Source organism: Pelobates fuscus, chromosome 2 (assembly GCF_036172605.1).
Source record: "Pelobates fuscus isolate aPelFus1 chromosome 2, aPelFus1.pri, whole genome shotgun sequence".
In the NCBI taxonomy this organism is placed as follows: Eukaryota; Metazoa; Chordata; class Amphibia; order Anura; family Pelobatidae; genus Pelobates; species Pelobates fuscus.
In genome coordinates this window covers 104,409,045-104,425,145 of record NC_086318.1, presented here as the reverse complement: position 1 = coordinate 104,425,145, position 16,101 = coordinate 104,409,045, and the positions used below count along the sequence as shown (strand labels likewise).

Here is a 16,101-nt window from a genome sequence, read left to right as displayed (position 1 = left end):
GGGATGGATGCCCAGGTCAATATGTATTGCTTCCCAATGTTACCCTGGTCGGTATCTATTTCCCAGTGTTTCACAATGGCTATTGAACAACTGAAGACAATTGCTTAATATGATCGGTGTGTAATTTCCCAATATATCTTAATGGGTCTGTTGTCTGCCTATGTTCCTGGAGGATTACCAGTCAATCCGCCGAAATGAACATAGCAAAGCAAATGCCGAAAGCGGTGGGTAAGATATAAGGGGTCATATTAAGCAACATGTTACTTTTTACTCATGTTTCTTTCTGATACTTTGTTTATTCTATGACATTATGATACACTTTTCAGAAAATATTAGTGAACAGATTTAGAATATATGTATAGTGACCCCCAGCGGTCAGTTATCATAGTGACACATTGTGTCCAAAGACCAATTGGTATAGCGACCCCTAGTGGTCAGAAATCATAATAGTTACCACTTTGAAGTATATTGTTATCTTCTTGGACCCCTAGTGGTCAGTTATCATAGTGACACATTTGTGTACAAAGACCAAATGAATAGACTTAGATATACTTGCACAGCGACCCTGAGTGGTCAGAAACTATAAAGTTATCACTTTGAATTCTACCATTATCTTCTTGTTACTGTATTATTAGCTTGATCACCTAGTTGGATTCTGGTAAACTATTCTTTTTATTCCAGATTATCCACTACATCTCTGTATTGAGATTTTTAAACGTTGCACCTATTAGTATTATCATTGTTGTTTTGTGTCCTCCCTCATTTCCTCTTCCCCTATATATATGCCCTCAACAACTGATGTTGGTGATTCGGTTTGTCTATTTTTGACAGCTAGTCTATACAATATTAGAGCGTCAGAGGTAGTCTATTTCAGGAACGTCTTTTGAACTACCGTATTTATCGGCGTATAACACGCACTTTTTTCCCCTGAAAATAGGGGGAAAATCGTGGGTGCGTGTTATACGCCGATATCCCATAATTACTTACCTGTCCTGAAGCGTGGGCCGGCTTCACAGCGCGCACCGCGGTACAGGAACTTTAATTTCAGGTTCCGGTTTCCGGCCGGACTGAAAGGAAGTGTGCACAATAGTGTGCACACTTCCTTTCAGTCCCGCCGGAAACAGGAACCTGAAATTAAAGTTCCTGTACCGCGGTGAGCGCTGTGAAGCCGGCCCACGCTTCAGGACAGGTAAGTAATTATGGGACAAGGGAAAGTACACTATGGGAGGGGAGGGAGGGAAAGTACACTATGGGAGGGGAGGGGGGGAAAGTACACTATGGGAGGGGGGGGAAGTACACTATGGGAGGGGGGGGGGAAGTACACTATGGGAGGGGAGGGGGGGAAAGTACACCATGGGAGGGGAGGGGGGTGGGAAATACTATGGGAGGGGAGGGGGGGAAATACTATGGGAGGGGAGGGGGGAAATACTATGGGAGGGGAGGGGGGGAAATACTATGGGAGGGGACCGGGGAGAATACTATGGGAGGGGAGGGGGGAGAATACTATGGGAGGGGAGGGGGGAGAATACTATGGGAGGGGAGGGGGGAGAATACTATGGGAGGGGAGGGTGGAGAATACTATGGGAGGGGAGGGGGGGAGAATACTATGGGAGGGGAGGGGGGGAGAATACTATGGGAGGGGAGGGGGGAGAATACTATGGGAGGTTAGGGGGGAGAATACTATGGGAGGAGAGGGGGGAGAATACGAAGGGAGGGGGAGAATACTATGGGAGGGGAGGGGGAGAATACTATGGGAGGGGAGGGGGGAGAATACTATGGGAGGGGGAGAATACTATGGGAGGGGGGGAAATACTATGGGAGGGGAGGGGGAAATACTATGGGAGGGGAGGGGGGAAATACTATGGGAGGGGAGGGGGGAGAATACTATGGGAGGGGAGGGGGGAGAATACTATGGGAGGGGAGGGGGGGGAGAATACTATGGGAGGGGAGGGGGGGAGAATACTATGGGAGGGGGGAGAATACTATGGGAGGGGAGGGGGGAGAATACTATGGGAGGGGAGGGGGGAGAATACTATGGGAGGAGAGGGGGGAGAATACGAGGGGAGGGGGGAGAATACTATGGGAGGGTAGGGGGAGAATACTATGGGAGGGGAGGGGGAGAATACTATGGGAGGGGAGGGGGAGAATACTATGGGAGGGGAGGGGGGAGAATACTATGGGAGGGGAGGGGGGAGAATACTATGGGAGGGGAGGGGGGAGAATACTATGGGAGGGGAGGGGGAGAATACTATGGGAGGGGAGGGGGGAGAATACTATGGGAGGGGAGGGGGGAGAATACTATGGGAGGGGAGGGGGAGAATACTATGGGAGGGGAGAATACTATGGAAAGGGGGGGGACACTATGGGATGAGGGGGGAACACTATGGGATGAGGGGGGAACACTATGGGATGAGGGGGGAATACTATGGGATGAGGGGGGGGAAATTTCCTGGAATTTCTTTCTAAAAATGAGGTGCGTGTTATACGCCGGTGCGTGTTATACGCCGATAAATACGGTATATTAATAAAGTATTTTTTAGATTTTTGTCTATTTTAGGGACAGATTCCATTTCTGTTTTTTTATTTTATTTTACATGTACACTGGTATTACAACCTATTCACTGTTACTTATTCACTTCAGAACCCAAATATCACTAAAAGAAAATATTTTACATGGATACATGCATTTATTTATATGACTTTGCAATAAATGTAACATACAAAACATTTAAATTTTATAAAAAGAGTGTAGATAAATACATATTTATTATGTAAAAAGGAAATTTGATACATTGTACAAAAAACAAAACAAGAAAAAACAGTTTAAAAAGTGTATATCAAAGGTGTACTGTATAAAACCCAGGAAAGATGAAGGGAAAAAAGCTAACACCCCAAGAGTGTACCTCACTTACACCAAATAAGTTTGAACAAAAACAAATCTATACAACACCAAAGGGAGGAGTATAGATCAAAGGAGGGGGTAGCTCATAAATACAAAAACAATACAACCTGTCTGACAGGGGATATTCTTAAAACAATCTGAGAATAATAGAAAATCACACAATAGTGAAGTATGTAAAACAGAGGTGGCTCAAGCTCGGAGAACTTACAAGAGCCACTGGTGATCTGCGCTTATCTCCCCTGAATATTCCACGGGGTGTCTTTAAGAAGAATTTGTCTTTCTTGTCACAGGTGCTGTATACATGTCAGATCCTCAGAATGGAAGAAAAACCATATAGGGCAATATTGTAAAAACAGAAAACAATTTATTACACTGATTGCACTTACATACACACTGCAGTCAGTCAGCAGATATCCACTAACAAGTGGAACCATGAAGTGTCCTTAAGACCAGCAAACAGAATGATGATCACAGCACAGCCAAAAAGATATGTGCAAACAAGGAGTCCAGATCCTTAATCCAAAACGTTTCGTCTTTATCAAGACTTCATCAGGGATCCAACGCGTTTTGTCTTTATCAAGACTTCATCAGTCTTGATAAAGACGAAACGCGTTGGATTAAGGATCTGGACTCCTTGTTTCCAGTTTTATTTTTTTTATTGTATGCACCATGAAGTGTCTTTTTGGCTGCGCTGTGATCATCATTCTTTTTGCTGGTCTTAAGGACACTTCATGGTTCCACTTGTTAGTGGATATCTGCTGACTAACTGCAGTGTGTATGTAAGTGCAATCAGTGTAATAAATTGTTTTCTGTTTTTACAATATTGCCCTATATGGTTTTTCTTCCATTCTGAGGATCTGACATGTATACAGTACCTGTGCCAAGAAATACAAATTCTTCTTAAAGACACCCCATGGAATATTCAGGGGAGATAAGCGCAGATCACCAGTGGCTCTTGTAAGTTCTCTACCTACGGGCTTGAGCCACCTCTGTTTTACATACTTCACTATTGTGTGATTTTCTATTATTCTCAGATGTTTTCAAGAATATCCCCTGTCAGACAGGTTGTATTGTTTTTGTATTTATGAGCTACCCCCTCCTTTGAGCTATACTCCTCCCTTTGGTGTTGTATAGATTTGTTTTTGTTTAAAAAGTGCCTCATGTGCGCCACTTTTTACTTGCAGGTATAATATACACGTACATTAAGTCACTTTCCAAGTTAAAATGGTAATTTCACCTAAAATAACTTAAATCTCGTTATTCCCAAACCTGTTCTGTCGCACTCCAATAAAATGAAGACACTGGGCGAATGCTTTGGGTTTGCTAGTATACATTCATAACTTTTGCAGGAGGATCAACAATAAAGTGTTAAGTCCTGCTAACAGTCGCCCCCGTTAATATTTCAGGAAATCAGTGTGTTTTAAGTTGAATTCCTACATTTTAAAGGGAAACTGTTACTTCTGATTTAAATAATATGTGAACCTATCCCTAAATTTAAGAACTATGCATTTGTGAGATGTGAAAAATAAAATTAAATTTAACCCTTCATCTGAGCGCTTCCATCTTAGCTTACTGTAAATCATTATTATAAACTCTTTTATGTACATCAGCAGTCAGCATAGAGAAAGCATACAGAGAAGAAAGTAATTAAACTATATTTCTGTTTTATCTCTCCACTTGCAATCTTTGTGTTTTGCTGGCTCCACCTATGATTTATAGTGGCATTCTGCATATGTATTGGCAAATATTACCCTTCTTCAAGAAATACTCTTTAAAACCTCCCAAAGTCTACAAGGTTGTAAGTAAGTGGTATTAGGACCATCGACAGAGGCTCTTATCTATAATTTTGGCCTCTTTTATAGAAAGTTTTTTTTGCCATGGCACCTAGAGGCCTGGATGAGCCACTGGCTCAGTGTTCCTCTGTAAGAAACATTTCCTTTACTTAATGAGATATTGAATTCTCCTCCCTAAAACATATAATATTCTGCCAGTTATTACATTTTGAGCATCAATGAGGTAACTTATTGCTAATTGCTGTTAAACTTCTTCCATGATATAGTTCCTCTCCAAAATAAAATGGGGAACCTTGGTCTTCCATATCAATTTAAGTTCCAAAATCCTGGCAGTACAGTGTTGCACTGAGGAAAGCCATGACTGGTAGTTACTGACCATGACATTTATACCGGCCCTGTTTAGTCAAATAATTTTCTTTAGTGTTTAATTTCAATATGGTATATTTTCCCTCTCTTCTTTTGATACATTTATTATTTCTGTATTATAATTAATCGTGGTTGTGGACTCAGACGATGTCATGCACTTAGTTAATTACATTCTGATTTTACCAATTGTTTGACTCTCATGTAATTTCCTATTTTTACTTATGCACACTTTTTTGTTTTGCTTTAAAAATTCCATTTGACCAGTTTATTGAAAAACAAATCTGTTAATTCTTCGTCTCCTTATTTCATCCATTGATTGTTGCTCCTGGGATGACCGAGGCAAGTCTCTTCTCAATCTAAAATTGAAAGACAAACAGTGAATGGTAGGTGAAATATGAACAATAAATAATAAACCACGCTTATAGAAGCTAGCAGTGATATAGAAGCAAGCAGATTCATTTTGACCATGAAATGTTAAAAATGTATTGATTAGATATAAATGTATATTTGGCATTGTAAAGAAGTGGGGTATAATTTCAATATTTTGCTTAAATAAAATTAAAATGCATCTGAATTTCACACAATGGAAGAGCAAAGAAAGTCTCACAATAGTTGAGTATCAGATAAATTGCATAATGAACTAACTTATTGTCTAAACCCTTTCATGATAAATGACTTGCCTGCAATTATTTATATAGAGGAATTAAATTTCACATATTTTAAAGAAAAAGAAACGCGTTTTCCTGGCACTATAGCTTCCCCCTCTGCCAAGGCTCCCCTACAGTGCAGAAGGGGGTGAACATTCTTACTGTCACTTACTGTCACAATGTCCCTTGGTGCTGGCTCGGGTCCTCCTTTGTTCCACCCCCACTGAAGTCAACATTCAATGCTTTCCTATAGGGATTCCAGTGATGCTGAAAGTTCTCATGCATAGCATGAAAACATCCAGCGTCAGTTAGGCGACCAAAAGTCGCCTAACAATCCGTAAGTCCCTGTCTGGTAAACAACTACTAAAGGAGGATATAACCCACAAAGGTAATTATTGCAGTTTATAAAAAAACACAATAATTACCTTTACAGGGTGAAGGGTGCTGGAACACTGCACCCAAACCACTTCAATAAGCTGAAGTGGTATGGGTGCCTACAGTGTCCCTTTAAACAAAGACTCAATGCTGACATCACTAAAATAAAAAAAATAACAAATTGTTATCGTAGGTGTTTGATACTCATTTTTCAATAAAATGTGCATATGAATCTAATAGTTATTATACCCACATATTTATTTATACTTATTTACATTTTTAAATGGTTTTCAGTGCGCATAGATGCATCATCCAATTAACTGATGAAAGTACTGAAGTTTATCTTTCAAGGACTACTTTCAAGTTGTTGCGTTAAAAGAAGCAATGGAATCAGATTTTTTTTTTTAATTGTTAATTTATCAAAATATATTTTCTGTTTGTATTTAATGCATTCATAATGCAATGCGTAAAATGGAACTCAATTTAGTCCAGATAAAAAGTACAAACACATCAGCAAAAAGAAAGAGTAGGAGGACAAAATATAACTAAAGAATTTGAAGGTGGAATACTACCTATGGATAGACAGGTATAAATACTAAAACGTAACTTTTACTAAGAACCGGATAAAAGGTCCACATACTTCAAATAGTACGACAAGAAAAAGATACAAAAAAAACAAGACAAAGACAACAAACAGTTAAATGGCTAATAGGGAAAGTCTGCTAAACGGAGATAGCATGATAGTCCAGATATCGCCTGTTAAGGTATAAAGCAGACTGTCCACTAGTGTTCACACAGTAGATTGAACACCTATGTAGGTAACTTAGTCTCTATCAGATAAAAAATAGCTCACAGAGATTCACATAAAGATGATTTTTATATAGCAGAATTAAAAAAGTGGATAGTGTTGCCTATGCAACAAAGTATCTAAACTGATATTAGTGTCCGTGTCGGATCTCTCGGCGTTACATAAGGGAGGTCAGGGGGTGTATATCCATCTCTAAAAGATAAATTGCCCTATTGTGCCTTCGTGGGCACCCCTTTATACCAAAAAACTCACCCTATATTACCTAGATACAGCACCACCGCAGTTGCTGTATGTATTCAATGTTGTTTTAAAAATGTGTGTTGATATCAATATGCTGGACCTGACATAGCCTCATTATAAAGCTTTTGTTGGCTGTTTGACCAAAGTGTAGAGTGACATCCGCAAGCTAATGCTCTTGAATCAGCAGTTTTCCGGCCGTTTATCTAAAAACCCCCGTTAAGTAGTTGGATTTGGCTTACTGCAGGTCATCCAAAGGAAGCACTTTACTAATGAGCCACTTAACTCAGAGTATCAGTGAACTGAAATTAGCCTGCTCTGCCATAGGTCTTCCACCAGGTGGCAGCAATGTCATTAAACGACTCTATGCACAAATAGTAGGACAAACGCCAGTCAGCAAAGCTTTCTACATAGTAAGCAGAATTAGGCTTATTTTGAAACAGATGGTACTACAGAATCTGCTATACTGAATGTTATGGAGTTGTTTATTGTCTGGCTGGTTTCAGAATCAGGGATTACTCTACAGCATCTAGCAGTTTCTGTGTCACATCAGACTTCATTCAAAGCAGGCTAACAAGTGAAAGCTCTCGCAGATACACATGTATGTTTTGTTTGGTGCGTGTGTGTCTTTTTTCCCCCCCATTATTAATCCAGTCCTGAATTCAGAACTAAAAGTTTCTTTTGTGTCTGTGTTTCAAAAACAATGTTGTTTGCGATGTCAGTCTACATAAAGACAGGAAAAATAATTGAAATTCGCAAGTGCCTTAACTGTTCCCCAAAACATACACAACGCTATCTGCTATGAAGACATGGGGCCCACCCGGTATTGGTATAATTACGGCCTTAAATGTAAGCCATTATAGTAGCATTTATACAACCCCTGTAACAGGGTGAGCCAGAGATTAATGTCCACATCGTGTTAAGCGCCCTGGTGTACCTTCCCCTTCGCTCATCCCTTTTTACACTTGCCCCTTATACCTGCCTCACTCCTTTCCCACTTACAACCTGATGACGCAAAAAGGTGTTCTGAAAACTTCTGGCGATAGAAGTTAAACTTGGAATTGTCGGGAAATGAACAGGGAATTGCAAATTCTATCTAAGCAGGAAAACAAATCCCTGGTCATTAAGCCTGTAGGTTGCATTAGGTGTTTGGATGGCTGAATGTGAATGGTCGGATGGGTTGGAATATGAGACTGAAGAGTAGGTAATTGGTGAGGGAATGGAAAGGATTGAAAGAGACTGTCCCATAATTTTAACTAGTGCCTTGCATTCTGGGAAATATCGTCACAGTAGAATACAAACATTGCAATAACAATGTGTAGCTCAGAATCAAGCACAGCAACAATGTAATGTTACTATAGGCAGCAGCAGGATGCTTGGGACTGATCATGTGCCCATATTGTGCCAAAAGAAAACCAGGCACATCTCTTGTGTATTGTATTATACTACATATTGGATGTGCACTTGCAAAGTTATATTCTCAAAGCTGGAATAGTGGATAGATTCCAACCTGCAACAATCTGAAGACTTCCTTACTACCATATGATCTCAGACTATGTCTCACCCTCATTATTTTTAAATGCTCACTGAAGAGTTCTCTCTTTAACCCCTTTTCCCAAATGTTGTCACAACTGCTTTGCGACAGTGGACTTTTTGACATGTTGTGTGTTTCTTAAACTGTAGTTTGACACCTAAAATGTTTTAAAGGAACAGATCAGGCATTCTCTGCATACCGAAAAATATGTATTTTTATACAATATTAGTTATGAACAAAATACTAAACATGTGGGGAAAAAAAGACAAAAAAAAAAAAAAAAAGACATTCCTTCAAAGTTTTGATCATAATAACTTCTGCACAACTAGTGCATCTGAAGAAAAGATACTCTAAATAGATTCACGTATTAATTCCTAATGTTAAAAGTCTCATATGTCTAGGATTCCAATTCATTTTGGAATCTGTAGGACATATTGCAAACAGTGAAATGTGGTTTTCAAACAAAACCTTAGCCAAATTAGGTATGCTGACACTTTAACTTTAATAGCACGTGCATTATGCAGTATCTACTATTGCTACACAAAAGTACATATTTCCAGAAAGTAGACCCATCGGGGTATTTCACTATTAGTATTTTAACAGTCCTCATTTTAACCATTTTGTCACCAACCAAGCAAAAAACGACTGATTATATTTAAGTTTGTTGGTGATATTCCCAAGCATTTTCAAATTCACTGACCATGCATGTACCACTACTTTAAAGACTCTCGATTTGTACTCTGCTATTGCTGCCCAGTACAGCATTACCACACATGTATATCCTTCAGAGGTTTTGCGGCAATTTATAGACTCACATTAGAGACGTACCCTAATTTTGACAAGCATCTTTACTTCTTTAGAATCTGTGCCATCATACTGACCAGCATCACACTTTGATGTTAACCTTAACCCTAATGCTAACCCTAACTATGCAGATTAGTAGATTCATCCACAAATTGACTGATGACCTTAGGATCAGTTAAGGCAAGTCATCCCAGTGATTAGTCAGCCTGGGGAACAGTCAGGGACTTCCTCATTGTGTGGTACCCAACTGACAGCTGATTCCAGTATTAAAGGGGAACTCCAGTGCCAGGAAAACAATCCGTTTTCCTGGCACTGCAGGTACCCTCTCCCTCCCACCTCCCAATCCCCGGTAGCTGAAGGGGTGAAAGCCCCTTCGGGTCACTTACGTGAGACCCCGCTGATGTCCCTTGGCGGTGGTTTCTCCTCGCCGCCGCTCCTCCCAGTCATCACGTCAGCCGGTGGGCGAGACTGATCCCGCCCACCAGCCGGGGAGACCTAATGTCGCGCATGCACATTGAGCTCCCCATAGGAAAGCATTGAAAGTGCTTTTCAATGCTTTCCTATGGGGAATTGAGCGACGCTCTAGCACAGGTTTTCTGTGCTATAGAGAAGAAAGTAACCTCTAGTGGCTGTCTAGCAGACAGCCACTAGAGGTGGAGTTAACCCTGCAAGGTAATTATTGCAGTTTATACAAAACTGCAATAATTACACTTGCAGGGTTAGGAGTAGTGGGAGTTGGCACCCAGACCACTCCAATGGGCAGAAGTGGTCTGGGTGCCTGGAGTGTCCCTTTAACCCCTTAACCCCTTAAGGACCAAACTTCTGGAATAAAAGGGAATCATGACATGTCACACATGTCATGTGTCCTTAAGGGGTTAAGGACACATGACATGAGGCAGCCAGACATCAGCTGTTAATAATCATATAGAACCACTGTGATGTTTTGTTTCCTTTTTTTTGGCCGGTTCAAGTTGTAAAAATTAGAATAAAGAAAGAGGACTTCAAATGAGAAGTATGAAACATTCTATACACACACATACATTTACAAACATGGGGAAAAAAAGAGTTGTTCTGGAGAGCTCAGTGAAATCAAGCATGGTACTGTGCTAGACAATCTGTTTTTTACAGTTTCTTTAAATATATCACATAGTTGACATTGTTTACATCAGGTGTAGTCAACCTGGTCCCTACCACCCACTACTGGGCAGTTCAGGATTTCAGGTGGGTAGTGGTGGGTTCTGCAGAATGGGCCCAGTGCACCTCAATAGCCGTGGACCCTTTCATCTCCCCGGCTGGTCCAATGCAGAGCCAGCCTTGCTGCAAGCCCTCTCAGGCTAGTTTCAGCAGAGGAAGGAAAGGGCCTGGGAGGCTCTGTGTTCCTCCTGCGAGCAGGCTGGTCAGAGCTTGGCAGTGCATTACCATGGCAATGCTCCGATAAAGTGTTGGGCTCGCAGGAGGACAGGAGAGTCAGCCTGCAGCCAGAGGAGCTGCAGGCTAAAGTGAACATGCCACCACTGGACCACCAGTGTGAGGTGGGCACCACACAGCACCTCACAGACACATAGAAGAAAAAAAAAAAAGACAAAAATGAAAAATATATATACATTTAAGTACAAATTAATAAAAAAAAATTGCATTTGCTCATAAAATTAGTGTGGCACTGGTGGGCGGTAAAGGAAATTTTACCATCAACAAAGATACAAAAGTGGGCGGTGGGTATTAAAAGGTGGTTTACACACATGTTGGATTTAGATAATGTTTTATCATGTAGCAATTTATATACAATTATGATCTTGTTACAAATAGAGGATCAGACAGTATCATTTGGTATTTAAGTATTTAAAGGGACACTATAGTCACCAGAACAACTACAGCTTCATGAAAAACACTGACACCATATACATTATCTTTTAAATTCTAATCTAATCTCCACATTGTAAAAAAGTGAATGTGGTTCTTCATACTCCAGATTTAGAACCTGCTAGCTTCAACGGCACAAAAAGAAAAGCTTGTGAAACTCTGTGATAACAAATGACCTAAAATGTTCAAGTATAAAAGTGTTTGTAGTAAATTCTGCACAAAATTCACTTTGATAATCAAAAGGAGCAGGAAAGAATACTAATTTACCCACTCCTACGCTCAGGGATTATCGGCGTTGGACTGCAACGTGAACAGGAGACTTGTAAAAATGGGAACACTGATGAGGTTATAGATTGGCAGGGGAGATATACAAATCACTGCCAACAAACCTAAGGTGTCCTTGGATATATTGGAAGCTCAAATCACACTGTTTCACGGTTACAATGGATCTGTTCCTAAAATGAGCAACAAGAGCAACATCACAAGACAGTGGCTTGTTTGGTTAACAGAATCAATCTGATCATTCATATTTCAGGTCTTTGATAAATCTGTTCAATGCTTTGCAGTCTTGCCTGCAGTTCGCAAGCAGATCATGCGAAATGTGTGTGAAAAACAAATTTCAACGTACCAAAAGCGCCTCAACTCACATACATTGAGTATGCATAATTAACTACAATAACTCAATTTGTTTTTTTATTTAAGCAATTTGTCATGAATCACCTTTTTTGGTTTAAAAAACAAACAAAAAATTTACCATCTGTTAAAGGACCACTATAGTGCCAGGAAAACATACTTGTCTCCCTCACCCTCCCTCACCCTTGGGTCTCCCTCACCCTCAGGGCCCCCCTACCGCTGGGCTCTAGGGTGAGGAAGGGGTTAAAATCTTACCTTTTTCCAGCACCGGTTTCCCTCGGCGCTGGGGACTCTCCTCCTCCTTTCCCCGTCATCAGCTGAATGCTCAAGAGCCGCGCGCGCATTCAGCCAGTCTAATAGGAAAGCATTCTCAATGCTTTCCTATGGACGCTGGCGTCTTCTCACTGTGAAAATGACAGTGAGAAGCAAGGAAGCGCCTCTAGCGGCTGTCAATGAGACAGCCACTAGAGGCTGCATTAACCCATTTGTAAACATAGCAGTTTCTCTGAAACTGCTATGCTTACAGCAGAAAGGGTTAATCCTAGATGGACCTGGCACCCAGACCACTTCATTGAGCTGAAGTGATCTAGGTGCCTATAGTGGTCCTTTAAATATCATCTCTTCTCTAGGACAGAGAGCATAGTTACCAAAAGTTCCAAATGTGCTGGGATAGTCCTGCATTTCAGGGTACTGTCCCAGCATTAATATGCCCCGAGAACCTATCCCACATTTTAATATCTGTCGGCAGCAGATTTCTCCAGCAGCTCGCTGTGCAGGCTGTCCAGGACGGAGGTGGGCAAGGAAGATTGGCAGGTATGGGATAGATGAACAATCCTTTATTCCTGTTGGTCAGTTTTGATATGAGCTCTACTAAAAAGCTATGAGATTAATATAGCCTCTCAGAAGGGAGTAACAAAACATTTGAATGTCTCGAATTGCAAAAAATAAGCTGTAACATAAGGAGGAAATAACAGAAGCCTGAATGGTTTATATTTATTTGTGTGAGGGGCAAATAAGGCCGTATAGGAAAGGGGGGAAATAAGTCGGTTGTGGTATGCCGGAACCGACGTCGTGGTAGGCCTGTAATAAAAGAGGGCCCACCCATGAGGTGTAATGAAAAGTATAATTAGAGGGAGTGGAGGGTTGGGACATGCGAATCGCTAAAAAACGTACGGGAAGGAGGAAGGTGAGTAGGGGGTTCAAGTAGGGAACAAGCCCCTCCCACAACTGCAGGCCAAGCCTTTACATTTGTGTGAGGGGCAAATAAGGCCATATAGGAAAGGGGGAAATAAGTCGGTTGTGGTAGGCCTGTAATAAAAGAGGGCAAAAATAGATGCCTGCCAGAAACTTAAGACAATCAACAAAACCTTAATTGCCTAGCTGTATGGTAAATTCCGAGCGAGTAATTAGGTGCCCGGCGCTTTATCCGGCACTCTAAATTGGGCAAAGGGGAATTAAGGTCTGTTAAACGTGTTGGCCAACTAGGGAAAACTAAGTGTGGGGTAGAGAGGGTAAACTATAGACTGCATGAATAGGTGAGACTTCCTGAGACAATGCTGCAAGATGACGTGGTTGCTATGGGAAATATGTGGGACCCCAAGAATCTGTGAAAGCAGGTATAGCGGCTCGGCGACTACCTGACATAGTTACTTAGCTGAAAATGAGACTAGCGTCCCCCAAGTCCGGCCTACCTTACATTCGTGATTAAAACGGTTGCTCCAAAAGAAGGCGAAAAACCCAGTTTGAAGCGCTTTCCAATTTGCAACAAGCTAGGGAAAAAATTCCTTCTTGACCCCAGAATGGCAGTCGGATTTATCCTTGGATCAAGCAGTTATCGCCCTACATTGAAGGTTGAATGACAGGCATGAAATAGATCTGATAGTGATTGAAATACTTGGATGTTGATGGGAAATCTGTGAATTGAAAAATTCCCGGAACCTGAAACGCCTTGAGTATGGTAATATTCTGGTATGAGTAGATGAAACTGCGTGTGAATGAAACCTGAAACAACATGTGAAGTTGTAGACTCGATAAGTAGAGTGGATGCAAGTAAGAGGTGGCAAAAAGAAGCGAAAATCAATCACAGACAATATAATCAACAGAGACAGTAACAGTATATGAGAGAAAGGAGCCTCAAGGGGAAGAACGGACCTAACACAAGCACTGTGAGTGCTAGAAAAACCAAAAACAAAACGGAGAGCCAGCTGCGAACGATGACGACCCTGAGCTCACAAGGCTGGCAGCCCGCGATCAGGCCCCGAAACGCCGAGAATGGTATCAGATACAGGAGAGGGCGTAAGCAGAGCCACGTTGGAAAGAGTAGAAGAGGCACAGGATCGATCATACGAAAATAAAATATTGGTGCAGAAAGTCCGGTTCGGATCTAGCCGAAGCGCCGGTGCCAGTTGCCCTAAACTATCATCCGACACCGCCCCATAAACGACGGCAGCAAAGACAACTAGGGGGCGAACAACAGAGAACCAGTCAGTTACAGTAGTCGGCATCTCAGCCATTGCTCGTGGCCCCCTCCAGCAACCGCGTTACCCGTGGAGGCAGACAGACATTGAGAGTACAGCTGACCAGAAGGCTGCCGGGGGAGGTTAAGTTGACTCGCGAGAACCGCAGCAAAGCGAGGAAGCGCCCAGGACCTGAAAAGAAGGTAGGAGTAGCCGAAACTCCACAACGCGATTAGAACCAGACCTAGCCAAAGAGCCCGGGTGGAAAAATACCACGCCTACCAGCGGAGACCTGCCAGAAAAGAGAGGAATAACACCGCATAAGCGACCCAATGTGCGCATGAGTGTGAACGTGTGTGAGTGTGCTTGCTGGCATACTAGCTAATGCCAAAAGGCGAAGCAATTAAAACTAGGTTTGGTGACAGGTGAGGCCCTGCTAGGTGCCAAGCGGCGAGAGAGGCTCTCTATCTATGAGTTGGCGCGAGGGGATAACGTGGCCATTGAAACGTTGTGGCGGGGTGTCGGCCTCTCGGTGACAGTTAAACATAAGATAGAATGGGAGTGACAGGTGAGTCCCTCCCTATGCCACAATGCGAGGCGACTAACTATGATTTGGCCCGAGGGGCGTAGTACCTCCGAGTAAGGCAAAGAAGCCAGGGGGAATTACAACTAGTGGCAACAGCTAACTAAAGAGGGGAGTGTAACGAGTGAGAGAGGGGACGTACTGTGTGAGTGAAAAGAAAGAGGGGTGCGGGGTATGAGGAAGAATCGTGGGGTCAACCGAAACTGGAGGGCAGAGTGAGCCCGTCGGAGTCCAGGTGATTAGGCTGTATGGAGTACACAAGTATGAAAAAGAATGCACAAACGCATGTAGAACCCATGGGGTACCGACACTGCAAGAAAAGGAAACTAATGGGAGAAATTATCCCTCTAAGTTATATATGTAAAATTGTCATTTTCAAATTAGCTAATGTGTCCTAACCTCCTCCTCACCAGCACCATTTTTTTTTTTTTTTTAATAAATCCCACTTGCAAAGTCTGGCGTGAGGGGTCACAGCCCTATTCTCTCTAAGCATGACAAAGCTCACATGTCAAATGCTTGTGCACAGGGGTTAAAGAAAAATAGAGGTACCAGACATGGTGTATAACAGCAAGTTAGGGGATTGTAATTCGCTTGTATGGCATGTTAGGTTGCTGAGCATGATGCCCTGTGTATCACATGTTAAATATAGATATCGCTCTACTGTGTATCTGCGAGTCCTACCAGGCATGCATAGCCGAACCAGTGAGTTTTCACAGCTAGCCCGTTAGGTGATCTAAGCAAAGAAACAACTGTGAGGTTTTTTTTTTTTTATCACCCTATGCTCTGTCAATCTAGCCAATGATATCTGTACTATGACAGTATATCACTACAGCCTATGTTATTTACTGTATAATTATGTCTTTTTAAAGTAGCGTTGGTGCCACCTTAATAGATTGTAATCATTAGCATGTGGCTTATAGCTCATGACCCCAGAAGGTTTCTTGGTCGTCCAGTGCTACTGCACCTTTTACACTAATTCATGAAATTCTGATATGTGAAGTGCAGACAACATCCATGCCTCTGGCGATACCATTTATTAGCTGCCCTAGCAATACAGCTGAGGAATGAAAGAGGTTTTTTAGCCACATAACAAGCCTGCTATC

At 41.9% G+C, this 16,101-nt stretch overlaps 1 protein-coding gene across 2 annotated transcripts in view; it reads right to left on the bottom strand.

Moving 5' to 3' along the window:
- Positions 1-4,057: 4,057 nt before the first annotated feature.
- RHBDD1 (rhomboid domain containing 1) overlaps positions 4,058-16,101 on the bottom strand; it is a 178,588-nt gene continuing 166,544 nt past the window's right edge. For both annotated transcript variants that reach the window (XM_063441005.1, XM_063441006.1), the window contains exon 7: positions 4,058-5,417. In XM_063441005.1, coding sequence (XP_063297075.1) covers positions 5,327-5,417 — 91 coding nt within the window. In that variant the 3' untranslated portion in view covers positions 4,058-5,326. The remainder of the gene's footprint in view (positions 5,418-16,101) is intronic.